The following is a 15,618-nucleotide window of genomic DNA, read 5'->3' on the forward strand; positions in this document are numbered from 1 at the left end:
ACAAGTTCAAGAGTCCTCAGGATTCAAGGCCAAGGAGAAGGGCGTTAGGCCCGAGAAGGGCACAACATGGCTTACAGCAAACAGGACCTTAATGGCTTTTGGGGGTTTTTGTTTTTTAAGAAAAGGTGGGAGGATTTCAAAGGCCCCCAAAGGAGTATGTGATTTCACTGGCGTGGCAGTGGGGTTGGCTCTGAGCGAAACCCTAGGCAGGAGGAGTCCATGCTACCAGTGAACGCTGCATCCTGCTGGATGTGGCCGTGCATGCTGAGGGAGCCCATGCCCAGGGCTGTGAGCTGCTGCTGGGGACAAAGCCGCCCAAGGGCAGCAGCCAGAATCCAGAAAAGCTTCCCCTGCCTGCTCTCGCCTCAGCGTGCAAATGTGGACATTCATATACATCTTAGTAAGTTTCTGGGTCCTTCAGCCAAAAACTTGGTCAAAAGTGTGGCTTGTTGTACCACTTTGGGGACGGCGAGAGTTCTTGGTTTCGGTTCTGGTGGCAGCACTTGTCTCCTGGCCTCTGAAAGCGTAGTCATGTATGTCCCACTGCGTCAGGCCTCTCCTCTACCCTGCGTCAGCCCATCAGCTGGGTCCTCTGGGAACAAAGTCTGGCCCTAAGGATTTTGACAGCACTCCTTCCCATATTAATTTGACAAATGAGATTTAAGGGATGAGAGCAAAACAAAAAGTTCTTGTGGAGAGCTTTCTGGCCCAAGGACGTGAGGCACGCGCTGACCTCACTTGGCCGTGCACGTTCCCTCAGTGGCCGTGCTGCCGTCCGGGGTGGAGTTAACAAATTCTGAGCAGAGGCCCCTCCCTCAAGAGCAGTGCTGGAGTCTGTTTGCACTAGGGGGGTGGGGGATCGGGCCGCTGCCCCCCTCCCCCGGGACTCTGGGTCTGTCCAAGAAGCACTTGACGGGGCTGCAGCCTGGGGAGCTGCTCCTACCCCGGGGTCTCCAGAGAAGCTGCCCAAGCGGCCCCATACCTTTATCCACTCCTCCTTTATCATAAAAGAGAATGGCGGATCCTGTGGCTGGAGAGTGCTGTGATGTGCAGGCTTTGGGGGCGCCTGCCTCTGGCGGTTCAGGAACCCCACCCTTTTCATCAGCCGCCCTCTCCGTATAGCGGTCGGGCTGCCCTTGATGAAATCCATTAAAGCTCTGAACACACCTCTGTTTCCTGCAGCTCCCGCTTCTGACACTTGGGGCCCTGCGAGGGCCTGGTAGCTGTGTGTGGTCAGTAGATGGTGTACTCCGCTCTCCAGGTCCCCACGGAGCAGGCCAGGCTGGATGGGGCTCCAGCTGCCTTCCCCTTGGGCTGTTGGCCGTCAGCAGGCGTCCACGTACTCGCTCAGAGTTCGGCATCAGCCCCAGGCGGAGGGACACAGAGGCCATACCCCCTCACCCCCTTAGATCCCTAATGCCTTGGCTCTCGTTGCAGGCAAGAAGGTTCAGTTTCGGAAACCAGCTCCGGGGGCCACAGACGCCGTGCCCTCCCGGAAGCGGGCGACGCCAATCAACCTGGCGAGTGCCATCAAGAAGAGCAGTGTTGGTGGCATTAGTGGGGGCAGTGGGGTGTCTCAGAGGCCCTTCCGTGACCGAGTGCTGCACCTCCTGGCGCTGAGGCCCTATCGGAAGGCCGAGCTGTTGCTACGGCTGCAGAAGGACGGCCTGGCCCAGGCGGACAAGGATGCGCTGGACGGCCTCCTCCAGCAGGTTCGTGCTTGCCCGGGGCCGGGTGGAGGGTTCAGTCAACCTTGAGTGGCCTCGGCAGAGGGTCTGGACACAGGGGTGCTGGGAAGAGCCCTTCCTGGGATCTCTTCCAAGATTCGCAGCCTGCCTCAGAGCCTCGGCCTTCCGGGTTAGGACCGGCTTAAGGGTGTCACGGACACGTTTCTGGCCATGGTGCTTCTTGTCCAGTGGCTCCGAGGTTGGCTCCGAGGGAGGTCAGCATGCTCCTCCTTCGCTGTCTGCTACCACACAGGCAGCGGGCACAGCACAGAGGATCCAACAAAGACTTCGCCGCCGGAGGCTTTTAGAATTTAAAGAAGCCTGGGTGACCGCATATGTGAGTTAACAAGAGCACAGGCTCCACGGTCAGTGGGCGTCCCTACCACACCAGCCGTGGCTCTGGGCAAGGGGCTTCACGTGGAGACCCTCAGGCTTCCGTGTGTGGCTGCAGCTTGCCCGCAGCACCTCTTGAGGGGTTGAACGTGATGTCAGCAGATGAAGCCTGCTATTAGGGCACAGCTCAGGCTTTGGAGCAGGGGTGGGGGGGGGCCTGCCTCCCAAAGCCCCCGGAGGGAGTCTGAGGACCCCTGGGAAGGTGAACGGCTCGCTCTGGCTTCGCCACATCAGCCAGACCACGCAGATGCCTCCTTGCTGTGAAGTAGCCCTGCTTTGAGGTCCACGTGGCTGGCATGACAGTCGCATCCTGCGGAGGAGGCGTGGCCGAGCCTCCAGGGATTCTGTCCGCCAGCTCACCTGCATCCCACCTCAGACGCTCCTGGCAGCAGTGCAGAACTCACATGCTGTGACAGTTGGTAGCTGTGTCTGAGGATGAGCCACGGGGTTCGCGGCCCCTCACGTCACCAGGACCCTGGCCTCAGGGGCTCTACTTGGCAGGAACTCCTGTGTGGATGTGGCCTCTTGAGCCACTGTCCCCCACTCAGAGGCTGTGCAGGCGAGGACCAAGCTTTAAGGTTTCTCCCTCTGAGCTCACGAGTTGGCTCCTGGCCTATTAGAAGGTAGATATGTAGCTTGATGGCTCAGAAGTTTTCTTTGGCAGAGGGGCTTGCCAAAGCATCCAGAAAGCTCCAGAACAGGAATGATGTTCTTAGGGGGCTTGTTTCCTTGGGAAGTCGCAGGTGTCAGCCTTATCCTTGGGAACTCAAGGGAAGCACAGTGGAGGCCCTTCCCCTGGGCTGGAGCTCAGAAGGAGGCAGGGCTGGCAGATTGCCAGGTCTTCAGACGTGAGCCAGGACTGAAGACGCAGGTGGGACCTGTGCCCACCCTGGACATGACTGTAGTCCACACCGCTGCCCGGTCAGGCCGCCACTGGCCCCTACTGTGGTGTTCTTGGGAACGCCCATGCTCCCACCTTCCTCTCTTGCCCTGTTTGTGCCCAGAGTAAAGAAGAAGCACTTGAACCCCTCAAACCAGGACATGAAACTTAACTGACCGTGCACACAGTTACACCTGAGATTTACCCTCTGAGCAGTCCTCCGATGCAGCAAGAATGCCAGCGGGCTCAGTTTTCCAAAGAGAAAGGGGATCTGTCGGTGCTGATGTCGTTGTGCCAGGGGTTCCTGCTGCTTTTTTAACCTCTGAGATGCTCTCATTGCTCAGGACCAGAGAGGTACCCTGCTGGGCTCTGGCTTCTTAGGTTGATTTGGAGTCAGCAGCCTCCCGTGGTGTCGGTGGCAGAGGGTGCTCCCCATGTCTACTGTGATTTCTTCTAAATGGCCCCATCTGCCTTGTGCTTCTGTATTTACTACCCAGCTTGTTCTCCCTGGTGGTCATGGGCAGTAGCAGGACCCCATCAGCTTGAGGAAGGGGAAGGTCTCTGGGAACACTGTGGGCCGGGCCTTGCCCCGGCTGGTCATTTCCAGCCACCCCCAAGTGATCAGGGATTCCAATGAGCAACACACACGAAACCACACTCCTCAGAGGCACCTTCCCTCTTCCTTCTGTGAAAACATCCAAAGCAAAGATTTAAAGCATCTGTCTCCGGTGCTGGCGGGGCCTCAGAGAAACCCACAGGCTCGTCCTCCATGGGTGGGAGTGTTGACGGGTGGGTGGCTCTTCTGGAGAGCATTTTAGCAAAACGCATCAAGAGCCATAAAAATGTTCAGAGCCTTTGACCCATTAATCCCACTTCTGGGAAGCTGGCCGAAGGAAAACGTCGCCAGCATGGAAAAACCTGCACACAGCGGTGTCTGTTTATATGCTACAGAGAAACTGGAAATGGCGTCAGCATCCAACAAAGGAGAAACCTTTGAATAAATCACAGTGCAGATGTTTGGTGGAATATTACTCAACCATTAAAAAATGTTCCCTGTGGAAACCGCTGTGACACAGAGTCCTCTCAGAAGCCCGTGAGAGTGAAAAACAGCCGCCGCGCCAGCTCCCTGCGGCCGTGTGCTAAAGGCCAGCGAGATAGTCCCGGAAGTACCCGCTTTGGGGTGGGGCCCGAACTCCTATAAGCATCCTCAGGGTCAGCGTTTTGAGTCTGCCTTCACAGTCTTGGAGACCAGCTCAGCCTTTGCTACCCCGCCCGAGCAGGGCTGGCTGGTTGCGGGGAAGGTGGACTTAGCCTGGCCCCTGGAGGCCCCGGCTGCCCCAGCCTCCGCCACGTGTGTCCCGGGAGTGTGTATTCAAGAGCGGGCGTCGGTCTGTTCAGACTGCTGTTGAGAGAATAACATAAACTGGTGGCGTATAAACAACAGACGTTTACTTCCCGCAGTTCTGGAGGCTGGGAGGTCTAAGATCGAGGCGCCAGCAGATTGGGGGTTTGGTGAGGGCCCCCTTCCCAGTTCACAGAGTGGGTCTTCTCACTGTGTCATCACGTGGCAGGAGTGGCGAGGGCCCTCTGGAGTCTCTTATAGGGGGCGCTGTCCCGTTCATGAGGCCTCTAAACCCTCATGACCTCATCACCTCCCAAAGGCCCCACCTCCTAACACCATCATTTTGGGTGTTAAGATTTAACCTGAATTTGGTGAAGATGAAACGTTCAGTCGGGAGGCTGGTGATGGGGCTCGGCGAGTATAGATGGCAGCACCGCCCCTTTAGGAGCCAACCTGTCTTCCGGCAGCTGTAAGACGCGTGTGTCAGGACCTGGTGTTCTGACCCCTTTGCGTCCTAAGGCTTGCTGCCCCGGTAGGCAGGGGATTTGGCGGGGGGCAGGGGGGGGGGTTCTGTCCTCTTTCCCCTCCTGTGTGTCTGCCCCCACCTTCCATCAAATGCTTTCAGTAGCTCCTGCTTCCCCTGGGCTTCCCGCAAGGTGATTCTGCTTCTTCTTACAGGTGGCCAACGTGAATGCCAAGGATGGCACATGCACGCTGAAGGACTGTGTGTATAAGGATGTGCAGAAGGACTGGCCTGGCTACTCGGAAGGGGACCAGCAGCTGCTGAAGCGGATGCTGGTCCGGTAATGCCGCCTCCCATCTCTGGGCCTGTCCCCACACCTTGGTTCTGGGGCAGATCTCCTCCTGAGGATGCTGGGGTGGCCTTGTGTGGTTCTGAAGGCCACAGGGCCCTTGAGCAAGATAGAAGGATCCATGGAGACTCTCTGGCAGCCTTTCCCCGCTGCCTGGGATGCCACGGTGCCCGGGCAGGCCACCGTGGCCCCTTGTCGGGGGAAAGGCCAGCCCCTGCTGGGTGGAGTGGAGGGCACAAGTCACTGTCCTGAACACCAGAATGCCCAGACAGAAGGATTCAGTCCACCCAGCTTATCCCAGTGCCTCCTTTCCTTTCCCATCAGTCTCCCTTCCCAAACCTGCACACCCCCACAGGCTTCTGCTGTAGGCCACTTCCTTCTTAAGAAGAACCTCTCGAGATCTTGAAGCAGAGAGAAACAAAGCAAAACAAAACTCCCCACAGACATGATTAAGTAGCATTAATTAAACACATTCCCTCTCAGATTAATTGGGACCTGAGGTCAGGAGTGGCCTTGGTGGCCCAGGGGAGGAGTGGTTAAGTAGGCCCCTGCCTGGCTCAGGCAAGCAATTAATGATTTCCTTCTCAGTTGATGCCTGACTTGGGAGCCGGGCTGTGAAGCGGCTTTCAGAGCAGGCTGATACACTAATTAGTCCTTAAGTGATTTCTCAGGGACTTGGAGTTATTTATGAGGTGTGTGTGTGTGTTTTGAAGTTCAGCTGTTTAAAGCACTAATTGCGTGTAGAAAGCAAAGCCGATTTGGGGCCGCTCTAGGTGAACCCGGAGATTCTCGTCAGCCCTGCAGGGCACTCCTCCCCAAGCCAGTACCTGTTTCTAGGCCAGCCTAGGGTCACGGCTCCAGCTGTCCAGAGGTCTTGGGGAGACTGAGAGGAGGGGTTTTCAGCAGAAAACCACCCCCCCGCCCCCATCCCCTCTCTGGGGTCTGCTGTTGCCCCAGCTAAATATGTCTTGAGTTGACCACTGTTGAAATGGTCAAGTTTACCTACCCAAGTGCTTGGAGGTGGCAAGGGGCACACGAGGGACACTCACTGCAAGACTGTTCCTGTCCTCCCGTCCTTCAGAGCCTCTCGCTAACTGGCTGCTGTTCTCAGACCCTGAGGGCATTGGCCACACTGAGCTCCCCAGAAGGGGAATGGCCAGGAGTGTGTGTGTGTGTGTGTGTGTGTGTGTGTGTGTGTGTGTGTGTGTGTAGGTGGGGTCAGTAGGAATCTCGGCTCTGGAGCTTTGTGCAGTTCCGGGCTCATATTCCCTGTTCTGCTGAGTGAGCTGCCAGGACTCATGTAAACCCAAGGCACTTGGCTTTCTCCTGGGCCAGCATGGTGCTCTTCTGTCTGCATGGGCCAGCTTAGGGATCAGCCTCGCCAGGAAACACTCGACTTACCAGCAGCACCTACCGTCCTTGGAAGCTTGAACTGGTTGGTGTGCAGAAGTCAGGGTCAGCATCTTCGATGCCCGTGACCAGGCTGAAGGTGACCCCAGCCACCTGTCTGCTCAGTTCTTTTTTAGGTTGTTCACGCCCCGAAGAAAACCCCATGCATAGCAGTTCTTGAAGCCATGGCCCCATGGCAGGAAGGAAAACTGGGCCTTGGGGTATTTCTGCTGGTGGGGAGTAGGGGCGAGTGTCACCCCAGAAGCTGGGCCATCTCCTTTTCCTACAGCTTGTTCAAAATCCATACCTGAGTTAAGCACGCTTCTGCTTGCAGAGTCTACCTGGGCCCCTGAGGCTTTGCTCTACACAGACACCCACTTCCTGCATCCTTTCGATTCTTTCTCTGTGCTTCTATTCCCCATGTGTGTAGCTGCTGGGGCCCGTCCTGCCCCAGCTGTTCCCAGTGCAGGATGAGACTTTGGCAACGTTGCCTGGCCTTACACTCACTCCCCTCAACCCTGCCGCCACCTGCACTTGTCCTGGCCTCGCTTCCCCGAGGGCAGGCATCTGGACCACACGCCAAACCACAGTCACCATCCCATCACATACGCTCTTTGTGGACTTGGTAACCTGCTTGGCTGCCCTGTCACTTACTCTGCTCATTCGCGTTGTCCTTCACAACCCAAGCTTCCCGTGGTTGTCCCATGGCCTTTTGTCACTTTCAGCAGATCAGAGGTCCTGCCGGTTCCCCCAGGAGACCGCTCCACTCCTGTTCCCCTCTCACTCTCCCCTCGCTCTCCTCAGTCCTCTCCCTCTCCCTGTGCAAGCTCTCCCATTCCTGGGTCTGCGATTCTGCCCTGGTGCTGAAGGGATACAGCTCCTGAGGAAAGGGCTTTGATTGGCCCCTCTGCCATAGCTCAGTCAGATTGGATTGGCAGTTGCCCAAGTCTGGGCCTGCAGATCCCGAGGACTTTTGCCTCCATGTTGAAGGCCTGGCCCACAAGGGTTGGAGGTTCCCCACCCAGCCATTTACACGTCTGCGTGATCACGGCGTGGCCTGGCAGGTGCTCTGGGGCGAGTGTCTCTGCTCTCACAGCCTGAAAACTCCCTTCATCCTTCTTCCCACCCTGTGTGTGCTCCTGGAAAGGCTTCCTATGCCCCTCCGGCAACCTCCCTTTATGTGAGGCAGGGGGCAGAGAGGGGGAGGGGAGTGGGGGGTGTCCTCTGACACGGGGGCAGGGTTGCGCTCCATAAACTGTCCACTTGCGCATCTTCCCCATTGCACGTCGCTCTCTCTCTTCAGCTTCTCCCATCCCATCCCTTTTGCCAATTGTTTCTAGTTCCCACTGGTCTTTGGTCTGGTTTTTTGTAGCATCACATTCTCATTCCGTGGGAGTGATGTTTTTATTTTAAAATTTTTCATTGTTGAAGTATGGTTGACATACGGTGTTACATTAGATTCAAGTCTACAGCATAATGATATGACAGTTCTGTACATTTTTCAGTGCTCACCAGTAAGTGCAGTGTGGTCACCATCTGTAACCCTGTGAGACTGTTACAGTGTTACTGACTGTATTCCCCACGCGGTACTTTTTGTGCCTGTTCCGGGGACTTAATTATTTTATAACTGGAAGTTTGTATCTCTTAATTCCCTTCGCCTCTTTCTCCCCCCCTCCATGCCCCTCCCCTCTGGCAGCCACCAGTTCTCTGCATTTATGAGTCTGTTTCTCTTTTTATTTGTGTGTGCATTTTATTTATTTATTTATTTATTTATTTCATCTTATGTTTTAGATTCCACATATAAGTGAAATAATATGGTGTTTGTCTAACTTATTTCACTTAGCATAATACCTTCTCGGTCCATCCACATTGTTGCAGACAGTGAGGCCCCATCCTTTTTTATGGCTGAGTAATATTCCGTTGTTTTTATGTTCCACATCTTTTTTATCTGTTCGTCTATTCGCGCGGCCGCTTAGGTTGCTTTCATATCTTGGCTATTGTAAATAATGCTTCAGTCAACTTAGGGGAGCTTGTATATTTTTGATTCGTTTGTTTGTTTCCTTTGTATAAGTACCCAGTAGTGCTATTGCTAATTGCCTGGTAGTTCTGTTTTTAAATTTGGGGGGCGGGGGACCTCCATGCTGTTTTCCACAGTGGCTGTACCAGCTGCCATTACTCCCAACAGTGCAGGAGGGCTCCCTTTTCTCCCCATCCTCACCAGCACTCGTTTCTTTTCTTTTCGATACTAGCCGTTCCGACAGGTGTGAAGTGATATCTCATGGTTTTGATTTGCATTTCCCTGATGACTAGTGATGTTGAATATCTTTTCCTGTAGCTGTTGGCCATCTGTAGGTCTGTGGGAAAATATCTGTTCAGATTTTCTGCCCTTTTTAAAGTCAGATTATTTGTGGGGTGGTTTTTTTTTTGGGGGGGGGGGTGTTGAGTTGTGTGAGTTCTTTATATGTTTTGGGTATTAATCCCCTAGCAGATGTATAATTTGCAAGTATCTTTTCCTGTTCAGTAGGTTGTCGTTTTGTTTTGTCTATGTTCCTTTGCCGTGCAAAAGCTTTTTATTTTGATGAAGTCCCAATTGTTTGTGCTTTTCTTCCCCCTGCCTGAGGAGATGCATCCAACAGATATGTTGCTAAACTCAGTGTACAAGAGATTACTGTCTGTGTTTTCTTTTTAGGAGTTTTATGGTTTCAGGTCTCACATTTAGGTCTTTAATCCATTTTGAGTTTATTTTTGTGTATGGTGTAAGCAGGTGGTCTGGTTTCATCCTTTGGCATATAGGTGTCCAGTTTTCCCAACAGCATTTATTGAAGAGGCTGTCTTTTCCCTGTTGGATATTCTTGCCTCCTTTGTCCTGGATTAATTGACCATATAAGCGTGAGTTTACTTATGGGCTCTCTATTCTGTTCCATTGATCTATGTGTCTATTTTTTTTGTGCTAGTATTATGCTGTTTTGATTATTATAGCTTTATATTGTGTCTTTTTTTTTAATTTTTTAAATGTTTATTTATTTTTGAGAGACATACAAGGTGTGAGTGGGGGAGAGGCAGAGAGAGAGACACAGAATCTGAAGCAGACTCCAGGCTCTGAGCTGTCAGCACAGAGCCCGACGCGGGGCTCAAACCCGCGAGCTGTGGGATCGTGACCTGAGCCGAAGTCGGACGTTCAACCGACTGAGCCACCCAGGCACCCCTATACTATATCTTGAAACACGGGATTGATGCCTCCAGCTTTGTTCTTTCTCACAATTCAGTGGCATTAATTATGTCCACAACATTGTACAACTACTACCTCTAGCTGGTTCCAGAACACGTCCCCAGAGATGGAACCCCACATTAGCAGATACTCCCATCGCCCTCCCCCAGCCCCTGGTAACCACTGATCTGCTTTCTGTGTCTTTGGATTTGCCTGTTCTCTCTGGACGTTTCATATAAACGGGATCATACACCGCGTGGCCTTGTCTGACTGGCTTCTTTTACTCTGTAACGTTTTTTAAGGTTCCTGTAGATTGTAACACGTGGCAGAGCCTTGTTCCTTTTTGTGGCTCAGTAATATTCTCTCGTGTGTGGTTATACACCACAGTTGTCTATTCATTCATCTGCTGCTGGACCCTCGGGTCGTTTCTTTCTCTTGGTGATCGTGGGTAGCGCTCCTGTGAACATTTGTGTCAGAGGATGTGTATGGACATAGAGTCTCAGTCCTCTCAGGTGAGGAAGGAGGAGTGGAGTTGAGGTTTTCAAAAAACTGCCAGACTTTTCTACACAACAGCTGCACCATTTTACATTCCCACTAACAATGCACAGAAAGGTTCCAGTTTCTTCACATCCTCACCAGTACTTGCTTTTCCCCCCCCATTTTCTGGTTTTTGTTCTGTTTGGTTTTTTGTTTTTAATTCTAGCCCTCTTATGGATGTGAGGTAATATCTCATTGTGGTTTTGATTTGCATTTTCGTGACGACTAATGGTGTTGAGCGCTTTTTCATGTGCTTCTTGGCCATTTGTGTATCTTCTTTGGAGAAATGTCTATTCTCGTTTGGAGAATGACCAATGTCTATTCTCATGTGGAGAAATGTCTATTTGGAGTCCTTTGTCTTTCTGAGGATACTAAGGCTGGTGTTTCTGTTGTGGATTTAAAATTTTCATCTGCTTATAGAGTCTCTCTTCCCTTTCAAATGCATTTTCTTGTCTCTCTCACATTTGTTACCTGGAGGCCCGGGTGCAGGCCTTCAAGACTTTCCTCTGAGCGGCTTCACCTCCTCAGGAGGGCTGCTGAGGTTTCTCTGAAGCCCCACGGGCCCCTCCCTTTCCGCCTCTCCTGAGGCCACACGTCTGTCCATTTTGTTGTCCGGGTGTGTCTTGAGCAGCCTCCTGGCCTCCCAGAGAAGGCCTGGGCTCCTTCACTCCTCAGCATACTGTGGGATCTTTCCCCGCAGTGGACCAGGATCCGGAGCAGAGAGCGCACAGCCCTGCAGGAGCCCCTTCTCTGCGGTCTCTGAGGCTCTGACCCCCAGGCCCGTGGGGTCCCGTGGCCTGGGACCCCGTTTTCTTGGCTCCTATAAGGTAGTCAACACTTCTGCTTTCTGCGTTAGACCGTGCTGCTGTCTTTCCCCTCTTTCGTGCCTTTTTAACGGAGGCTAGAAAGAGTGCATGTGAATGCCTCCGGTTGCTTCCTTGTGGCCCGGACAGTAGACTGGCAGTACCCCTTGTGGCCACATGGACTGTTTTACCCTGGTGCGTGCTTGCGTGTTGCAGGCCCTTTTCCTGTGGCTCTCCTTGCATTTGGGGCCACTGCGGAGGGGACAGCAGCAGTGGTCTGTAATGTGGCCATCGGTCAAGGAGTTGTGCTCTGCTTGTCAGTGCTCAAGAGCAGTGCAGACGACATGATCCCCGTGGCAGACATTTGCAGGGCACTTGGAGGGCCCGCGGCACCACGCACAGCACCGGGCTGGCGGCTGGGCTCCTGTGAGACTCGTAACCTCCAGGAATATGAGAGGTGGATTAGAGAGGGGCCTCAGGCCAGGGTCACTAGTAGGCCTTCTGTTTGCCCATTGAGTGTCAGAGTGTCTCTTGTTTGGTCCCCGGCTGCACTGTTATGCTCAGGTACCCCTCCTGTGGATCGCTGGCTGCCCCTGTCGCCCTTGAGGAGGTATTGTAATGTGGCTCCCAGGAAGGTGAGTCCTGAATCCGGGAGGACTTCCTGTCATGCCAGGTCATCTCAGTCCCCTTCTGCATTTTCTAAAGTTTCTGCAGTAAGCAGCATTATTAGGACGAATGATTTTTTTTTTTTTAATGTTTATTTTTGAGAGAGAGAGAGAGAGACACAGAATTTGAAGTAGGTTCCAGGCTCTGAGCTGTCAGCATAGAGCCCAACGCAGGGCTCGAACTCACAGACAGTGAGATCATGACCAGAGCCGAAGTCAGACGCTCAACTGACTGAGCCACCCAGGCGCCCTGAATGATTGTTTTTAAAAGGAGGGGGCCGGTGCTCCAGTTTACCCAGCTTCCACAGGGACGTGACACAGACCTTGAATATCCAGTCAGTTTTACTTGGGTCCCTGGTCTCCACAGTAACGGGTGTCTAGATGAGGGGGTGTCCACTGACCCTTCTGGGTGCAACAGGACACTGAGCGGGGTGGTCCTCTGGGCTATGGAGGAACCCAGGGTGGACATGCTCAGGCTGCTCTCTGCCTACCATGCCCTGATGTTCCTGGGTACTCAACCCCGTTCTGGTTTGCCAGGGCAGCTGGCCCCTCCCCAAATCACTGGGTGAGGGTGGGACAGCATGGTGTCCGTGGAAAGGCAGGTGGGCCTGGGTGTGCGGGGCCTTTCAGCTACCCCACTTCTCCTTCATAGGAAGCTGTGCCAGCCACAGAGTGCAGGTGGCCTCCCCGGAGACCCTGCTGCCTCCAGTCCTCCCAGGGAACATGGAAGCTCTGCCTCGCCCCCTCAGGTAGGAGTGGCAGGCATGGGTGTGACCGCAGGTGGTGGTGGCAGTGGTGAGGGGGGAGGGCGGGGTAGGAGCCAGGGGGCCAGGCCGGACCTCAGTGTTCGGGTAGCCTGTTGGGCCCTTGGCTCAGGGCCGGGTATGTTCTGCAGTGAGTGAGCAGCTGCCTGGCTTCCCCCAGTCTGGGGCCCCGGGCCCGGGCCCTTGGCGCAGTTGCCTCGAGTACTTGTGGGTGGATGGAGAGCAGGCACCGCGTTGCCCTGAGCCAGCAGGCATGGCAGGTGCACTTGCTTCTCAAAGCTGTCTCGAACATTCTGTAAAATGGAGTGTGCTGGCTGCGGGCACAGGGCCCTGTGAGTGGTGGCCGCTGCTGATTTAATCAGTAGTCAGCAAGGGCACTCACATGTCCCTACCCGCATGCTCTGGCCCGTGAGTCCCTTGTCCCAGGTCCCTTATTTATCTCCCTTCTCTCCTTTGCCTTGGAGGCTCCCAGCCCGTGTCCAAGGCTCTGAAGCCTGCTTGTGGCGAGGTCAGGTCTCTGCGTGCCCTGGCTTTGGGGCCAAAATAGAGGGCTGAGGGCCCCATTGCACTGCTTCCCCCTGATCGCGGGCCTGCAGTCCACCATCTTTCTATCTAGCTGCTTCCCTGGGTCTGGGCTGTCTGTGGTCCGTCCCTGCCTCACGCGCCTCAGCCTTCTCACTTGTGAAATGGGGATGAGGCCTGCACACCTAACAGGGTTGCCATGGGGATCCAAGGAGTCCTGGGTCTAGAGGGGTGGATATCCCAGCCGGTGGGGCTGCCCTGTATCCTTCAGACTTGATTCTGTCACCATCCCCCTCATCTAGGGAAGATGCTGGAAGCAGCGACATTTCAGACCAGTCCCTAGAGGTGGCCTTTTTGAGTGCTTCAGCTGGCCAGTTCTGCTGATGCTGCTTCTCTGCTCCTACGCAGGGTGGGCTGAGCCTGCCTCAGCAAGGGCCTGGCTGTTTCTGTGTGCCCCCTTGTGGCCAGAGTGGGCCTTGCAGGTGGGCACCGGGTTTCTTAGGGCCTCGCTGCTGAGCTCAGGGCCAGCCTGTTGCTCCCCAGCCACTTCTCAAGGGACACCAGTGGTTCCAGACACAGTCTCCCTTTTAAAATTGTTTCCCTTCCTTTGTAGAAACGACCACAGCCTCCTGATTTCATCAGTTCCCTGGCCAACAAGAAACTCAGGATATCACATTTCACCCAGAGAGCTCAGCCTGCCATCAATGGGAAGCTGAGTGCACCCCATGGCCGCGAGGCCCTATTGCCTACCCCAGGCCCGCTGGCTGGCACAGATGCCCACCTGCCCCCGCGGTTGGAGCCCCCGAGGGCCCATGACCCCTTGGCTGACGTCAGCAATGACCTGGGCCACAGCGGCCGGGACTGTGATCACGGAGAAGTGGCCACCCCGGCCCCGACTACGCGCCTCGGTTTGCCCCTGCTGACGGACTGTGCCCAGCCCAGCAGGCCCCATGGCGGCTCATCGCGCAGCAAATCCAAGAAGAAGTCCAAGAAGCACAAAGACAAGGAGAGGGCAGCTGAGGACAGGCACCAGGCCCGGTTGCCAGACCACTTACCCAGCCCCCTTGGAGCCCCACCAGATGCCCCGGGTAGGTACCAGGAGACAGGCCTGTGGTGGGAGACTGCAGGAGGACGTTGCCAGGAGCCTGAGCTCCCCACACCCGCCATTGCTCAGAGGGGGCTGTACCACCCCATGGGCCCCCATATTGGCACGCCCTGCACATTCAACCCCTTTGCACCCTGTGTTCTTGTACGAGGTCATGAGTGCCCCAGTGGTCTTGGCCTTGGAGGCTTCTGCAGTCCTGCTGTGTGCCAGGCTGGTGCTGGGTGCACAGAACCCGACCGAGCTGAGGCCTATGGAGGCAAACAGCGCACCCGGAGAGGAGCTAGTTCCAGGCGACAGCCCTGGCTGCAGGGAGGTCCCAGACACTGAAAGGGGAGCAGGGTGGGGCTGGGGTTCAGGGAAGGCAGTGGGGCGGCACGTGGGCCGCCGCAGGCCTTGTGTAGCCTGCTGACTAGTGAATATTTCAGCCCGTGGAGACTGGGTTTGGGAAGCTGTCCATAGAACAGCAGGCAGTAGGGAGTCAGGATGAGGTCATGTAGCAGGTGCGGAAGCCGAAGTCGAGAAAGCTGGGATCACAGCAGCAGGTACAAGGCTGGCTGGAGAGAGAGCAGGAGAGCCTTTGTGGGGCCCAGAGATACCGGGAAGGTGTATGGACAGGCCAGGCTTGGGGTGGGAGTGGGGGTCTTCACCCCCGGAGCTTGGGTCACCTTGAGTTCACGGCCCTAGGCGCCCGAGCTGAGCACCCCACGTGGCTGTTAACAGAATCAGCATGATGTGGCCACAGAGATGCAGCTGCACCTGCCTCCTGCAGGCAGTCTCACGCTGTGTGACTTTCTGCCGCTCTCAGATTATGTGTCCAGAAAGGATCCGAGCAGGAGGCATTCCTGGGACAAGGGTGGAGCTGCATTCTCCTTATTTTTAATGAGTTGTTCAACTGCTCTCTAGAAAGGCCTTTGCCGGCCCCTCCCTTGAGGTGAGGCCTAGGTCCCTTGAGCCTGTCCTGCCTGGGGAGATAAACCCTGAGCGGGCGCAGCCGGTCAGCACGACCTGTCCCAAACGGTGAACGCAAGACCCCATGTGCCCCTGGAAGGGCCCTGGGAAGGAGGAATACCATGGGGTGGGCCCCACACGTGAGGCTCAGGTGGCTTCAGGTCCTGCCCAGGACACAGCGGCCTAGGTAGCTTGTCCCCGGATTAAAGTGAGAAAGTGAGGTTTGGAATCGGGCAAACCAGGGAGTAAGATGGCCCGAGGGAAGGGATGAGGACAACTGAGGCACTGGGAGCTGTGCCTTAGGCTGGGTGACTGTCTTCATCTGCGTCTCGCAGGTGCCTCGAACGGTAACAAAACGGTTGGGCACAGAGGCCCCCCGTCCTGCTCCGAGGCTCCTTCTGGGTTAGAGTATGTGCTCTGCCTGTGCAGGCAGCCGTACAAGCAGGAGACACCCACCTTGGTTCTTTGTGCACCCTGCCTCTGCTTCAGACTCACTGGAGAAGGTTCCAGGTCAGCATGTGAG

General features: G+C 55.1%; 1 protein-coding gene across 1 annotated transcript in view; it reads left to right on the forward strand.

Moving 5' to 3' along the window:
- The window catches only part of ELL (elongation factor for RNA polymerase II), a 75,928-nt gene that overhangs the window by 56,073 nt on the left and 4,237 nt on the right, over positions 1 to 15,618 (forward strand). The window contains exons 5-8 of the mRNA XM_025916457.2: positions 1,438 to 1,712; positions 5,021 to 5,145; positions 12,409 to 12,505; positions 13,656 to 14,130. Of these exons, the coding sequence (XP_025772242.1) occupies positions 1,438 to 1,712; positions 5,021 to 5,145; positions 12,409 to 12,505; positions 13,656 to 14,130 (972 nt within the window). The remainder of the gene's footprint in view (positions 1 to 1,437; positions 1,713 to 5,020; positions 5,146 to 12,408; positions 12,506 to 13,655; positions 14,131 to 15,618) is intronic.

This window comes from Puma concolor, chromosome A2 (assembly GCF_028749965.1).
Source record: "Puma concolor isolate L17-30 chromosome A2, mPumCon1.1.hap2, whole genome shotgun sequence".
NCBI lineage: Eukaryota > Metazoa > Chordata > Mammalia > Carnivora > Felidae > Puma > Puma concolor.